Source organism: Musca autumnalis, unplaced genomic scaffold (genome assembly GCF_047663935.1).
Source record: "Musca autumnalis isolate F117 unplaced genomic scaffold, ASM4766393v1 scaffold_1, whole genome shotgun sequence".
Lineage (NCBI taxonomy): Eukaryota > Metazoa > Arthropoda > Insecta > Diptera > Muscidae > Musca > Musca autumnalis.
The window spans coordinates 333,053,305-333,069,886 of NW_027411644.1; the positions used below are offsets into that span (position 1 = coordinate 333,053,305).

The 16,582-nt window shown below is 33.8% G+C and overlaps 1 protein-coding gene across 1 annotated transcript; it reads right to left on the reverse strand.

The window, feature by feature from the left end:
- LOC141390242 (very long chain fatty acid elongase 7-like) lies at window positions 1-16,307 on the reverse strand. Its single transcript, XM_073963047.1, has 6 exons — window positions 15,546-16,307; window positions 8,654-8,844; window positions 8,494-8,571; window positions 5,200-5,362; window positions 4,984-5,120; window positions 1-1,226 (listed from the first exon to the last, which is right to left on the reverse strand). The coding sequence occupies exons 1-6, from the start codon at window positions 15,688-15,690 to the stop codon at window positions 930-932; spliced, it is 1,011 nt and encodes a 336-aa protein (XP_073819148.1). The 5' UTR covers window positions 15,691-16,307; the 3' UTR covers window positions 1-929.
- Window positions 16,308-16,582: the final 275 nt, after the last annotated feature.

Genomic DNA, 16,582 nt, shown 5'->3' on the forward strand with positions numbered 1-16,582 from the left:
TTTTTATGTTGCTTATTAAATTTGTTTTCCTTAAAAAGGAGTTTATTTAACAGTAAAAACATTATTAACTAAATTGTACACCAACATATGTATTTATTATACTAAAGTCGTCATGAAAACTATAGAAGATGAGTAGAAAATATTTTCTGTTTTATCATTAACATTAATTTGTATATTTCATAATTAAAGACTAGTTTACTTTAAACACAGGGTAGTACTTGTGCATCCCATAAAAGATTGTCACCTGCGATGCCTTGTCCCATATTTATTATGGAACGCACTGCACAGCAAGATTTCAATTTTAATATGGCGCCGTTCAACGGAACCTTTAATGGATGGAAAACTTGAACATGACCTGGTTCCAAAGGCTATAGGTCACTAAAAATCGTATATACACGACCATCCCTTATATACATAATACTACATAATATCCTACATACATATACACGTACATATTTACATCGATAATGTTACAAATAAAAAAAGAAGAATTAAACGATAAACATAGATGGGGATGATTGATGACTGGCAAGCGGGTCCATAACGATCGACATACATACATATTTATATGTTGCCTGTTAAATCCATTCCAAAGCACAATTCCCTGTGTTGTCCACAAGTGTTAACATACATGTGGATCGCAGGGTAACCGTTTATCGTTTTTTATCTAATTGACAATAGTGATGATATGGACTCGACTCGAATCGAGTTCATAAGAAATGTCATGACTTCAAGTCTCACTCACTACTATGCTATAAAAATCGGTCTTACATATACATACATATATACATTAAATAAACTAAATTGAGAAACTGTTTGGCGGAACAGCGGCAATAATCTACGTGGACCAACATTTTGTCCGCTCGTTGTTGACGTTCAAAAGCTAAAAAATAGTTAACGGTTGAGTTTATATCCAGGCTGATGTCACCTTAGTTGACCTTCTTTTGACTTAACGATGGCAATACATCCTGGCTGTTATGGTTGTTGTTCATTTCCAACGACTTTGGTTTTTGTAGAGATTCATTGGCGCAGGTGGCGTCCCGATTAGCTGCTGCAAGAGCCTTGGAGGTCTTTCCCTTTTTGTATGCCTGAATGTAGAAGTTCATGAACAGACAGAAGAAAATTGTCGAGTTGAGAAGCAGCAAGCTTGAAATAAATTTCGAGAATTGGCACTGTTGGCTGAAGAGGGCGCGGATGGTATGAATGATGCAAAGAATAAATTGAGCCTGCAAAAGAAAAAAATACAAAATACTTTTTGTTTAATATCTAGGAAAAAGTCAAACAAATATGTACATATGTATATTAGGGCTATAACCACAAAAAATACCACCACATAGCCGTGTAGAGCATGAAAAACTATTATGAAATACGGTGTCAAATTTTCTCTACCGCGAAAAAAGTTTCCGCACCAAATGCATTGAAGTTCTGTAATGCATTTTTTAATTTTATCTGTCATAACAACATATTTGCTTTTCATTAAAATTTTTATTTTTTTGTAATCTAATTTAAAATCATTATCAAAGCATTCTGGACCAATTTGTTCTCAAATCGCGCCATTTCGGACCATATTAGGATTTTTTGACACTATTGCAATTTTTGGTTTTTCTTTATAAACTCGTGAATTTTATGTTTCTATTTTTTTCACCTATCGGACCAGGGAATATGGGGTCATTTGCAACGAATTCGCGAAAGTTGCAGGCTGTGTTTGTTGACTTTGCTTGTGAGAATCGTATTTGTTTTTTACAAAATTACAACACCAGTACCATGTGGGGAATTTTGTCCTAATAATGAAAACGCGTTTCTAAGATCGATTCGGGGAAAAAAGTTTCCCCACCGACTGTGATTACTAAAACCCTTTTGATATTTTTTCTCCTTAAAATTTTAAATTTGCTTTGTTTGAATAAATATTAATAGAAAAAAAAAATACAATTCTCACAGGCAAAGTCAACAAAAACAGCCTGTAACTTTCGCGAATTCGTTGCAAATGACCCCATATTCTCTTGTCCGATAGGTTAAAAAAATATAAACGTAAAATTCACGAGTTTATAAAGAAAAACCAAAAATTGCAATCGTGTCAAAAAATCCTAATATGGTCCGAAATGGCGCGATTTGAGAACAAATTGGTCCAGAACGCTTTGATAATGATTTTAAATTAGATTACAAAAAAATAAAAATTTTAATGAAAAGCAAATATGTTGTTATGACAGATAAAATTAAAAATTTCATTACAGAACTTCAATGCATTTGGTGCGGAAACTTTTTTCGCGGTAGAGAAAATTTGACACCGTATTTCATAATAGTTTTTCATGCTCTACACGGCTATGTGGTGGTATTTTTGATATTTGCAAAAAAGTGCAAAAAGTTATATCCCTAATGTATATAAATTAATAAATTTCAAATTTAATCCAGAAGGCGAAAACAGGCCTTAGAAAAAACAATAAAATATTCTTTGCGAAGCTTGAATAAAAAAGAACGTAAATTCGCCTTGGATATGTCATTTACATTAGCATTTTTAATGTTGCCTTGTATTGGTGGCAGGTTTTGAATGCAGTTAGAAGGTGATGATATTTGATATATGTATATTAAATGGTGATCGACCTTTTTAATAGAACACCTTTGTATTTATTGCACGTTAGTTTGTATGTCAATGAAATAATTTAATATTGTTCTGGTTCAATATCTCCCTTTTCTCAGATTTTGTCTAAGTTCATTTCCTAGTTGATTCAAGGTGAGGCTCAACTGAAACCATATACTACATACATATGTAAAACGTTTCTAAATATGCCCTAAACGTATCCGAACGACAAATCCAGAAACAACTGCGGAATTACCGTTTTAATGCAATGATAACCTGTTTTCTGAGAATGGGAATTTTTATCAGGTTCAAATGACGCATATGAGAGGTTTTGTATTTTGAAAGGTAGCGTGTCAAATGTTTGGGTTAAGTTAAATTGTGGGAATTCTGCTCATCAACGAATGGACGACCCCTCCAATGGGAATGTTGAAGCGTCATATATGCCGACCAACTCGTTATAGGAAATATTTCCATTCATTAGTTATATTGCATAAATTAGTTTTGATGCCCAGCTTTCGATCGCAAAGTATCCATCATTTGTATATGGATGTTTTTACGTACATATATTGAAGTTTAAACTAGAAATTCGTTCTACGAACCATATTTGCCAATCACTTCGTCTTGGCAGTCTGAAAACATCGGCCCGTTTTCATGTTCTTCGGTTCTAAGATAATCCATAATCTGAGTCTTAGTTCCTTTTGGCGTGATCGATGCAATACACAAGTCGTGCCTGCCTGTCGTGCACGGTAATGTTCGTTTGTGACATACACGCACATTGTAGCTGTTTGCTCACTTGCGAGTGACCTACAAAGTAATTCATTGGTCAACAACTAAGCAGTGCAACAAGTTTCCACTGCCGCTCTGTCGTTATTTCTGCTTCTTGTTGCCGCTACAGAGGTGATGTTATTGCAGTCGACACACATACATACATGCATATGCACATGCTATAGCAATGCAACAGGGGCTGCTAAGTAAGCTCACATTTATTTTAAAGTCGATTGTTTCATTTAACAAAACACTGCAACTATGGCGAATGGAGGACTATGGCTGTTTAAAATGTACCAGCAAGATGGGATTTGTAAAGATGACTCTTGTTTTAATACAAAATTCATTGTACTTTTTTTCAAAACTTCAAACTAAGAGGGTTGATATCAGTCGGTGTCCGCTGCATTTTGAATGGTTTGCATCTATGTGTATCTCGGTTTGTTTGTCAAGACGTTGGCTTTGGCACACTGATTTTGCTATGCTGGCGGCTGAATGATAGCTGTTCCAACTGCATTATTTTTGCGGCAGCACTCATGTGGCACGAGAGCTTCAAATTTATTTAATCGAACGAGCGGAATTGGTTAAAGTTTAATATCAGCGATGTAAAGAACGTGGTTTTATTTTTTACTTTTTTTTGTGAACAATTGTTAGCTCATACTCGTATCTACCTGCATACATACACATACATTTGCAGCTACTATGTGGCAAAGATAAAGCTGTGGGAATGAAGGAGAGGTGGAGAATTGCAAATTCGCTACTTTGGTATTATTTCTTAATAGATTTCAATTTCAAGTTTTATAAAACAGACTGCAATGGAAACGTTTTGTGTATTAGTTCTGTGGATATGTATGTACATACATACATATGTACTATTGAATGAATATTCAACGCCAACAAATTAACACGATTTAAAATATGTATAAATGCAAATACTAATATTTTGCAATAAATTCTCATTCCAATAATCGTGACACTTGGTGTGTAAATCAGTAATGAACGGAGCTAGGATAATATTTAAACTTAGCTGATAAATGTGAGTAAGTAACCAAACAACCAACCAGGTTGTCAATTCCAGAGGGTATCAGTTGACATGTGATAGTAACTTTCCGGGGAAAAGTCAGTGACCCCATTTCTGCATTTATCCATATGGTGGTGATTTTGTGTTTAGCGTCTCTGTCTCATGTATGGAGAGTTACCTGTAATGGTTGTACCCTACACCATTATGTGGAGAGGATATTATTTTGTTTTCAACTTTTTTATGTTGAAAGCTTTCGTGTTTGTTGACTGCAGTGTACATAGTTTATAAAATATTGGTACGACTCATTGGTAATTGTTATTTTTGTATGTTGTTGTTTTCCTCTTCTTCGTCTTCTGAACAAAGAATACATCGCAAAAAAAACCGGAAAATCTGTCCACAAAGTTGTTTTGGATTGGAATGTAAGTCAAGTTTTGGGAAAGAAACGAATTTTGAAAAAAAAAACAATTCTATGCGAATTGCACAAATGTTAAATTTTAAGAGGTTTTGTTTTGGTTTTTTTTTTCGTGACATTACTGGTAGGTAGGACTTTGAATGCTTTTCAGAATAGTGAATTACATAATACTGACAGTATTGTTCTAGGTCTTGTTAATTGTACTATACTTACAATTTGTAATTCTGTCATGTACTTCTTCCACCAGAGATATTTGGCGTAGTTTGGACCCATTGCAGACATCATATAGTAGAAGTACATGCAAATGTGTACAAAGTTGTTGAGAAGATTGGGGAATGTGGCATTACCACCTAAAAGAAAATAAATATGGAGGCACTCATAAGCTAATGAAATTAATTTGTCCTCAAATTTTAGTGGAACGATACTTACCGGCAACAAATTTGACTAAGACCCATGTTTCCAGTGGAGTTACGGAATGGTGATACACGTGCAACCAGGTGATTTGTGACGATTTTTTGCGTAGCACAAAGAACACTGTATCGGCGAATTCGGTCAACTTTGATAGGTAATAAACATAGCAAAGGTTCAGCATCTGAAAAGGGAATGGAAAAACAACAAATATGTAGATATGTATGTTATGGCCGATAATCGATTTTAATATTTACTTAAAAAAAAGAAAAAAATAATTAAACCGAACTTGTTGCCAGAGTGTTTGTTTCCACATTAAGATATTCATCAACAATTACGAGCAAATTGTTTCCAAATCTCGTTGTTGTTACGTTTTTTTTTTCAATGAATAGGTCATTAGTGTTCCCATAGCATAAAAAAATGTGCGGAAATTTTGGGAATATTAGTAATACCAGCCTATAAAACGTTGTTTCGATCAAATAACGTCGCCACAAAATTCTGAAAGTCACTTTGTGGTGACTTTAAGAATATCTTGACCAAACATACATACTGACCAGCCTTAAAAATGTCAATTTTATTTGTTAGTGGTACGAGAAGTCTTCCAAGCATGCAGATGTGTAGCAAGCACATGTCCATGTACACTAAACTCACACACGCTCACACCCATGAATGCCTTTGTGGTTAGTTAGTTCAATAGCTAAAATTGGTTAAACCAACTATCAATTGGCTAGTTATGCAACAGCAACAACGACCTTCAGTACGAAAATTGTGCTTAAAAGAAAAACAAATAAAACACAAAACATTCTACGAACGAAGTAAACACATTTTAGCCAATTGGAAAACGGAGCGAGTGCAGTTTTGCTAGAAGTGTGGCTGGCTGGCAGGCGAAGGCTTTGTATGACTGATGAGCGGAAGTACCGCTGTCAGAGGGGCGGACATGTTTTATTATTTCTATATGTATTCTGTATTAGTGGGTTAGCATGTTTGTGTCTTAAATCTTTCGATTTCACATGCACTAGGTATACGGTGAGGAAATAAAGAACAACATAAACAAAATCAGATAAAGCAATTTATTTTCACAGAGTCGTCCAGTACATTTTACTTTATTATGCCGCCACCAAATAGTTTTTTTTTGCACATAACAATAACGCAAGGTTCGTTTAATAGGGTTATGCCAGTGCCGCACAAGAAGAGGTAGCCAAAAATGTGAATATAATCAAAACATTGACAATTCATGACAGTGTGTTAGTAAGTTTGTATATACGCCAGGTACAATAACAAATCAAAACAGTTGCTCTATTTCAGCAATCCGAATCCCTATACTCGCGAGCAAGCAAAGAGAGCTTCTCTCTCCACTCACACAATTAAACTCATTTAAAACCCATGCACTCACACAATGACAACAGTGTTTGCTAAATTTTGTGCCGATTGCTGCTCTATTTCGTACGCTCTTTCTTTGCGTTCGGGTCTTGTGTGAATTGCCGAAAAACTTCGTAACCAGCAGTAACCGTATGTTCGGCACTGGGTTACACACACTAGAGATTTTCAATAAACCACAGGCAAACGCAAGCCACTTAGCTGCACACAAGTGTTTTTGGTCTCGAGCATTTTTTACCACACAACAAAAAAATTGATGATTTTACGGGCGTTACTTGAGTATTAGAGAGTGAAATGAGTGTCAGTCGTATTTTGACTTTTATACAAAACTCACAATTGCACTCTCGGCCGTAGATGAGTGGCGCATCATATTTAAATTGTGTGTTATATTAACGAAAAAGAGATTGAGCTCATTACAAAATTTTGTAGTGAATAAAAAAATGCAAAATAACCTTGAGCTATAGCTTAGGTATACTCATGACCATCGCAATTGCTTGAGCCACTCGTGTTTTTGTTTCGGGAATGAGTGACAACTGTTAATTAAAACCACTTGATGCGCAACAAGTAAGAAAGTATTCCATAAATGTTACCGAGTGACCAAAACGATCTTGCAAAACATACCCGAGTATCTATGAGTATGTATTTTAAGATACTTATTTTTTAACAAGTGGCTCATGGGTGGCAAAATGCATTTCTCTCACACACACATAAGACAAATTCAGACATTAGTGTTTTCTTGATGTCAAAAGTTTTTGTAGCGAGAAACTCCCAAAAAATAATAAAACAAACATATATTATAGGTTGAATTTAGACTACAAGATTGTACATGTAAAATTTTTGTTGAATTGAAATATGTTTTAATTATTACTAGCGGACCCGGCGAACTTCGTCTCGCTATTAAGGAATAAAATTTCATACAAAAACTCAATTCTCGATTTTTCCAATTTTCCGACTTTTCCAGAGAGATTTTCCAAAATTTTCTTCCGTAAAGACCTTCTCCTCGAAAATACGAATAACTGACAAAAAATTTTACAGAAATCGGCCTAGCCGTTCTCATTTTATGAATTACTATACATTTTTTACACCATTTTTATATATATAGATTTTGTTTAAATTAAAATTTCGAGAGAAAGATAAGAAATCAGAATGGCTTACTACGTGACTTGACAAATTCGCATTGTGTACGATGTTCAAATTTAAAATATGTGTGTATTTTATTATTTTATCCTTTCTTATGGACTCCTTGTGCAGAACACTGAATCATTTAGGACAAGAAAGGCAAGAGAAGGAGATTTGTAAGGAATGACGACTAAGAGTTCTTTTTTGAAAATGCATTTTATTATTTTGATGTTTTTACAGAAGTAAGATATTAACAGTTGTTCACACAAGATTTTTGATTAATATTTTGTCAGATTTTTTTCTCTCACAAAATGAAAAAAGAAATAATAGACGTGTGTTATTCCTATGCTAGTAGCGTGTGCGAAGAACATGAGGTCTATTTGGCACAGATAATGAATTTCTGTTTTATTCCGTAAAAACAATACTTAACTATTAAACAATCTGATGGTTATATAGTTTCTTTGGAAAAAGTGTGTACTATAGGGGTCAATAGTCAGTATTGATAAAACACTACCTTTGCTTACAATTTACCCATTTGCGAATAAATCACTTAATAGTATTGTTACTTAATTGATTATTCCTCATTGAAACAGGTAAATACTACGTCAATATACGCTATTTTTTATACAACCAAGGCAAAATTACAAACAAAACATTAACTAGAAGTTATTAAACTATTGCACAATTAGAATTGTTTATAGAAGTGAAAAATTCTTAGGGGACAATTCTGTCTAGGCTGGTTTTCACGGAAACAATTAACAAATTAGATGTTCTCGCCTACATTTTTTATTCAGACTTTTATTATTTTTGATCACTTACCCGTTTTGACATCGGGCTATCTGAATAGTCCACAGGTTGACATTTTAGATTGTAATTGAGCCATCCTGCCACTAGATGCTGGAAGAAAGAAAATATAAAAATTATACAAAGCAAACTTTTGCAACAATTGGTCACGCTAGGTTTTAAATGTGCCACCTACCTCATAGAACATGTATGCACTGATGGCAACTTGGAATGCATTGTAAATAACCATGGTTCTTTTAAGCTGGAATGGTTTTCGATCACGCATGAAATACGGACCTATGACCAGCACCCACGACAAATAAATGCCAACAACGCCGAATGTGTAAAGCGGGTTAGACATCATTGGGAAACGATTTGATCTGGGATCTGTAAAAAAGGGGATGAACAAATTATTGAGTCATACGTTGTTCTTGAAAGAGGTAATTATTGAAATGAATAGAGCTGTGTCAAATGAACTGTCTAGTTCGCTAGGCAGTTCCAATGGCCCACATCATTTGTATGAACAGAAGTCGTATACGTAATATAACACATTAGATTTTATGACGTTACTCATACGTTTTGGAACTAGCACAGTGAACTATGAACTAGACTACCCAACTCTAGAAATGAGCACATGATTCGGAAAAAAAAATTTGTTCGGACAATAAATTTAGGTCGCTCTTGGACACATGATTCTCCACACGACCGACAATGAAACTAATGAAAATGTTATTAATAATTAACTATAACTAAGCTGCAAGAATCAACTTTATTTTTAAATTTTACTAGTTCTCATTTTTTACTAGTTTTCTTCTATACATTTGTAAAGATTGCCTTGTTTTTATAAATTTTTAAATAAACATATCATTTTGCTATAATTGCGTCATCATTTTTTGGATTCAAGTTGGTTTTTATTTAGGACTGTTTCGTAATGTAGGTTCTCGTTTCATGGGCGAAAGAGAAAGAAAGACCCAGCAATTAGAGACTTGACAATGAAAAATAAAAACAAGAAATACATCTCTTATTAAGCCTGTGTTGCCTGTGTTTCAATGCAAAATAAAAAAAAAAAAAAAACATTCACTTAAAATGTGAATGGTAAATTTATTGCAAATATTGAATGTCTGCATTTCAGGTTTTCTGGTACAGCCCAGCCAACCTGATATTACTTTTTTTTTTTTAACAAAAAATGCCTTGATCAAAATCCAATATAACGACATGCCCGTTTGCTCTTCTTCTTATTTTAATTTAATAATTTAATGTCGAAAATGTGAAGGAACCGGAATAAAATTATTAAATGCGCCTTTGTGAATTGTATATAGCTTAATAAATTGACTTTCTTTAGATATTATTGAAATTATATATGTTTTTTCTCTAATTTTAATGCTAATAACAAGCAATAAATACAGTCGACTAAAATACAATGATGGTGTTTCAATCATGTTAGGGGTTTTATTTACGCAAAAGAATTTGAATTTGAATTGGAATTTGATGTTACCTCCCATCTTTTCCAGTTATTATTAATTTTTTTAAGCAATATCTGTTTTAATTACTATTTGCTGATTTTATTGTGAATGAACAGACGCACACTCTAAACGGGATGTTTTGAATATCGTCATTGAATCTGTGTTACTGAATCACATTAATTGTTCTTGCGAGAGCAGTATCAGTATTTCATCTTTACTCAACTAATTATTTTTAAAAAATGCTTTTCTATTCGGTTTGTTCTTGTTTTGTGGCTTTCAATTTAAGTCTTGGCCTTTTGATAATAATTACTCGTGTCACATAGGGCTCAGTGTTTAGTGTCAACTTCTATATTTTCTATAAACACAAACAACAACATAGCCACAATTAATTTAGTTCCCTAAACAATGTCTATTTTAAGAAGGCGAAACAAAAGCAAACAACATTTAAACAATGGCGAACAATAAAAACTCCATAAACGATTTTTAACTATGTAGGTATTCGTTCATCCGCTTAATTGCCTAATGCGTACCGGCAATATGAATATGAGCCACGTAATGAGCTGCTACCTGCTACTGGGGCTGTCGGATTTTGCCGCACTGAGTGGCGCACATAGTAAAATGTAATTAAAAATTATTTGCTTTATATCTCTCTTTAAAAATGTTTTAATGACAGTCATAATTGCCTGAAAACCCACTCTATGCCAAATAGAAGCAAATCTAAAGAACATATTGTAGCCATTGACATTGGCAAGGTTTTTTCGGATCAATTTAAATAATAATTAGGGTTCGCTTAGAAGTTTGATATTCATGTTGTGGCTAGATTGTAGGTCGCCTAGCGATTTATAACTTCACAAAGACAAAGCTTGGATTCTAAGCATTTTGTAATTGTGTTTAATTTTCTACATCACTACGCAATGAGAGTACCCTGAATTGTTGTCCTTAACTTTTCATTTTTAATTTTCTTCTAATAAAACACTTGTTAACTAAGCATCAACCAGTACTGTTGTCCTTGGTAAGAAGTCGTCCTGTTTCACTGAATTCAATAAAGAAGAACCATTACTGTTCTTATTCCAAAATTCTTAAAAATTGCATTTTCGTGAATCTTAAGGAAAATATTTCCATTACTGAAATATTTTCGAGGCTCACGGCAAGAATCCAACCGCCCTTCTTTCTAGTGAGAACACCCACAATTGGCGTTTTCACTGTCCATTTAGCGTTCTGAGATGAGTAATGAAATGTCATGTAAGTAATTTTGCATAATTTCATAAGTGATCAAACAACAAAAATTTATTCTTTGTCCGGGAATACATTAGCTATTTTTCTTGTGACAATAATTATCAGTTTGTTGGAAAAAAGGTGAGCGCAGATAATAAAAAAACTATATAATGTGTGAAAATTAAAAATAATAATTTTTGTTATGAAGTATAGGATTTATGGATCTATTCCAGAACAATTCCCTGTAATATTATTGTGACATCACATTAGTTAAATTCCATACTTCGTACCTCATTATTTTTTTACGATAATTCATCTTTGTCATATCGGCTTTGAAACGTTTTTATGAATAACAATTTGGTTTTTTGTTCTTTGAACTTTTTTTGAATAATATTTTGACTGAAAATTTCGTTATCAGCTGGTCTTAATGGATGACTTTATAGGTGGGCCGTGATGTAGATCAACAAACAAAAGGCAGTTCAATAAAAAAAAGGAGACCAACGCTCCTATTACTAACATCCTTAGAAAAAGTTATACGATTGCCACACCGAGTAATCAGTGACTCCGACATATTTGACAGTATTAGATAACAGTTTTTTCCTCAGACATCAATTTTTAAAAAATGCAGGTTATAGCCAACATTTTCTAGAATCGTCATAAATCCGCTGGACACATACACGTATGTATGTAGATTATACCAACAAAAGTCCAATAATATCCACAGAATTGATTATTCCGATTTTATCGTCATTGTTTACACGAATGAAAACTAGAAAAAGTTTCCATTACAAAGTTTACAACTCAAAGCTGCACTCAGAATGGTAATTATTAGTTAATATCCATTATTAGCACTTATTATTGACACTTGATCACATTGATAGTTAGTCTAGGGGACTGTTACGAGTGATCTTAATCAATTTACCCCCTGATAACAGCGAATGGAATTCCCTTACCATTTACCAGGGTTCCGTTTATTTTAATGACCACCGTGGTCAACAAATGTATAATTGGAAAACAATTACGGCAATCATACCGTACATATTGCAGGGAGGGATTTACCTTCATTTAACTATTCATTGCCAATTATACAGACAGACATACTTTTAATTGAATGCTGTAATAAGTTATTTGTTTACAGCTTACTGTTAAATAATTAAATTACGTTAGTGTCGCAAAGACGTAAATGCATATAGGCTGTACCTGTTTACTATACTACACAACAAAACTGATTCTTTTGCAAGTAGTACATTGTTATTGATTAGGTATTGGATAAACTGAACGAATGCAATGTTTAGTAAACTAGCTTTTTACAAATGAAAACAAGTGAGCAAAGGCTATAGTCGGGATGGGACCGACTATGTGATACCCTACACCACTACCCCTGTGCATAAGCTTTTTACGGTAAACATTTTTTAGGGAAATACTAAAGTTATGATGACTTAGGCCTAACTCAAAAAAAAATAATTACAGTACTCTCGAAATCGAGGTATTTTCATAAATGTACATCGATTACTTCAAATCTATGTCCTATAAAACACTCCAAGAACTGGATCAATAACATCGATACAATCTGTAGTAATTTAGTGGTGAAAGATCCAACAAGTCCAACTACTAAATATTGGTATAACTTTACGCCTTTTACTATATGTTTTACATTTGACCACTGCCGACAATAGGTCTCTTCGATAACCCAAAAATTTGCACAAATTTGTAAATTTTTTTACAAAATGCTGTTCGATAACAAACTTGTTCTGTAAAAGAGAAATGGGAAGTAGTTGCAAGTACTTGCAGAATTTGCAAATACTTTTTACTTGCGAAGTTATCGAACTGGCCTAATGTACTTGGTACTGATTAAAAGCTTTGCTGGCCTTCTTGATTAGCAGGTTACATCTTTCGAATACACCAAGTGAATTAGAAGCATATGAACAACGGCTAATGTTTTGGTATAGCCCCCTTATAGCGGTACCTTCCGATCTTCGGTATTTTGGATATTTAAACCACATTTTCCTACTAAATTAGCTGTGATTTGGTACTTAGGGTTCCTAGTGGTCACAAAACATATCCACCAAAAATCGTGGACCTGGGTCCACGTTTGGGTATAGCCCCCATATAACGGTAACTTCCGATTTTCAGTATTTTGAGGATTTAAGCTAAATTTTCCGAAAAACGATTACTTCGCCTGCAATAATTAATAATTTAGTATCCTTTATGCCTAAAAGATGTGACTGTGTCATCCAGAACAGAGGATACGCAACGAAATATTGATTTCAATAGTTTTTGTTGTACCTCAAATTGGGGGCTGCTTTAGTTTTGTCCGCTTATATTTGCGACTTAAAATGTTTTTTTGAGTTTTAACTTTTGTTTATTAAATTCTGAATTCCTTATTTTTGTATTTTCCAATTATAAAGATATAAATAAATACAAAGAAAAAAAAAAATAAATTTATAATTCAGTTTTCATAAAAAAATTATCAGGTAATAAATGTTTTGGGGGGGTGGGGGGGTTTTGGCCGATACTGTAGGTCTACGACCATTATTTCGATGTGTTACACACTTTTGGGTTAATACCCTCCCCACATAGTGGTAGTAATGACAAAAAAAAAGTAAAAATTTTACGTAGTTACGAAATGTAACCAGACACTATTGCTCTGTTTTAGAACCTGCAAGAATTTACTATTTTTCAAGTTTTGACAATTTCTTCCTTTATACAGGTCACAATTACTGTCCAATCGATGAATAACATTTACCAGTTCATTATTGTGACTAAACAAAACGAATCCTACAAAATTTTGTGAACATCGAGCAATATTTGCACCCTGATTGTCGTGTTACATTCCAGGCCAGGCAAAATCAAGTTAAAAAAAACATCGACACTTTCCCATCGATTTTAAAGAAACCTTTATGTTCCTGTTCAGTAACTTCCAAGAATCTTATATGTTCGAATTTTATACCACTTTTTTCTTCACAAATTTCAAAAGTTCTACAAGTTTTTGTGTTCTTATCGTCCAGAACCGGCAAAAAAAAAACAAAGTCGGTTAATGAATATTTCCTATAATACATTATCTGATAAGTATGTGCAGATTGTAAATAGACATTTTACACCTAACCATTTCAATTATTTGTTTGAGAAAAACGGGCAAATTCGATCATTCGACCCTATAGAAATGCTGAAATACAAAGAATAAGCAAAAACATCGTCAAACAAAATATAAATATTTGCAATATAATCGATATATTGGGTCGTAGTAAAGCAGAGTACACACGATCAGTTTTGAGTGTCGATTTTTCGGAAATATCGATTACTGTCAAACTGTCCAGCAACATCAAACAATTTTGTGGTTGCCTGATGACTGTCAACAATGAATGGGCACACTGGCAAGCAACCGATTATTTGAGTAACACTGACAGTCAAAAATAATCATGTGTTCCCGCTTAAGTACTATTTTTTCAACCCAGTGTCCCTATATGTATGACATTAAAAACCATTTCACCATGAATCTTGGAAAAGTAAAAAACGTCCACTTTGATCTAAAAATGGGTTCCCATGGTCAAATTAATTCCAAAACGTTAAAAAATGTCTCTAAATTAGCAAATGTGTGAATATCATTAATCAAAACACCAAAACCATAAATAACTGAAACAGCTTAAGGCGATTCCGATAGAAGAATAGAGATCGGCCGAACCATTCGAACTAGGCTGATCATTGCATTATAGTCTTTTACCAGAAATGCCTTAAGCAAGAAGGCTAGCCGCTTATGTGTCGAGGCCTTTATTCTGTTTTTTGCATCCAATATGGCTTTGAGTAAGTGTAAGAGTGTAATGCGTATTTTAAAACACTTAGTAGTGTATTATTGCAATTCCCAGAGCGATGTAATACCCTGTAAGCAGTTACATGTAAATCTCTTTTCGTATAAAAAAATAAATAAATCTAAGTTGTTTGTGATACTTTTTTTATATGTCAGTAATGTAGTGTTTTCGTCCATGTCCTCAAGTGATACTGTAATTCCTGCATAGACACCCATACATACATACATATACATATGTGTAGTTATTTTATTAAGTACTATATTCTCGGACATCATGTCTTACGAAGATAATGCAATTCTTCAATGATACACAACAATTTAGCTGTTGAGCATGTATGAGAACGTAAAACGAGTTTGAATTGGAAAATCCCACATAAATGTTTTCATCCATACATACACATGCAGCATTTCTAGCCGACAAATCTTTCCTGTGTACTGTTCGGAAGAACAGTCAACAAATTGTTTAGTAAAAAAAAACTGAAGCGGAAACATAGGAATATTTTTACATAATTTCCTGAAATTAATGCAATTTTCTCAAATCAATACTGTCTCGTTGCAAGCCAGCCCTGTGTTGATTCCGAAATTGTGTATTTAAATATACATACCGCCATAATCCTCTTCCACTAAGTAGTAATATCTTTGTATTAATCCAGTAAAGTTCTTTGTCACATAATGTGATTTGAACTCCTCGATTGCGATGTGAGCAATCTCAGCGGCCATATCAAACCCCGATGTAATGTTTCTATTCATTTTGATGGACTGTGATTGTTTTTAGTTTCTTTCTAAGAAGTTGTTTGTTGTTTTGGTTTTTCGAATGTTGAAATAGCACTGTTCACAGATTCTCTTGCCACCGTTTCGTTAGTTAGGAAGTTGTAACAATTTTCAAACTGTAACGTATGCTATGAGCACATTATCACTTTGTTTTGTTTGCTCTTGCTTTATTCGCCAATGCAGAATGTTTGTCGTATTGCGAAATGTTCCCGAACTGAATCTTGTAATCCACTTTTGTCGACTGGTTGTTTTGTAATGTTTGATTTGGTGGTTCCACGGTTCCGTTCTTGTTTTTCTTTATTTTATTTTTTAAAGTATAGTTTTCATTTTTTTTTGGTAATAATAATGGTTGTCTTCACGTCTTGTTGGAGGTGGTGTTTTTTGCCAAACCGAACCGTATGAATTTTTATGCTCAACTGACTCCTAAACTTCTCAACCTGCATAAGATAATATAAGTTTTTGAACAACATTCAAGACGCAATCAGCGAAATACAACACCAACACAGTAGCCCACATATACACAAGTAAAGGGGTGTACGAAGTTAAGCTCAGATTGTAGAATAAAGACACCACTAGTACAACGCTCTGTCAGCTTTGAAAATATCGATCATAACGATAATCATAGCCTAACCGACAAACAAGCCGGCAGAGGCAGACAGTAAATAAAATGTACTTATCCAAGTAGTAGTGACTAAGCCAAACAGTGAAGCGACAGCGCTTTCGCTGACAGCGCTTGTCATTCATTCCTTCATTCGGTCAATACAGCAATGACTTCGAATACCGAGGTGAGCCAAGCTAAAACCAAACTTAAGCTTTAGTCGAACTCAAGGTACTCACAGTCAATAGGCTCACTCACAAATACATGCACTTA

What these genes read in the sequence shown, in the direction of transcription:
- LOC141390242 (XM_073963047.1), bottom strand. Translation starts at nt 15,690, where the DNA reads ATGAATAGAAACATTACATCGGGGTTTGATATGGCCGCTGAGATTGCT. An exon ending in AGTGGAAGAGGATTATGGCG is followed by an intron (nt 8,845 to 15,545) that starts GTATGTATATTT and finishes CCTTTTTTACAG; the next exon opens with ATCCCAGATCAAATCGTTTC. An exon ending in GTGCATACATGTTCTATGAG is followed by an intron (nt 8,572 to 8,653) that starts GTAGGTGGCACA and finishes TCTTTCTTCCAG; the next exon opens with CATCTAGTGGCAGGATGGCT.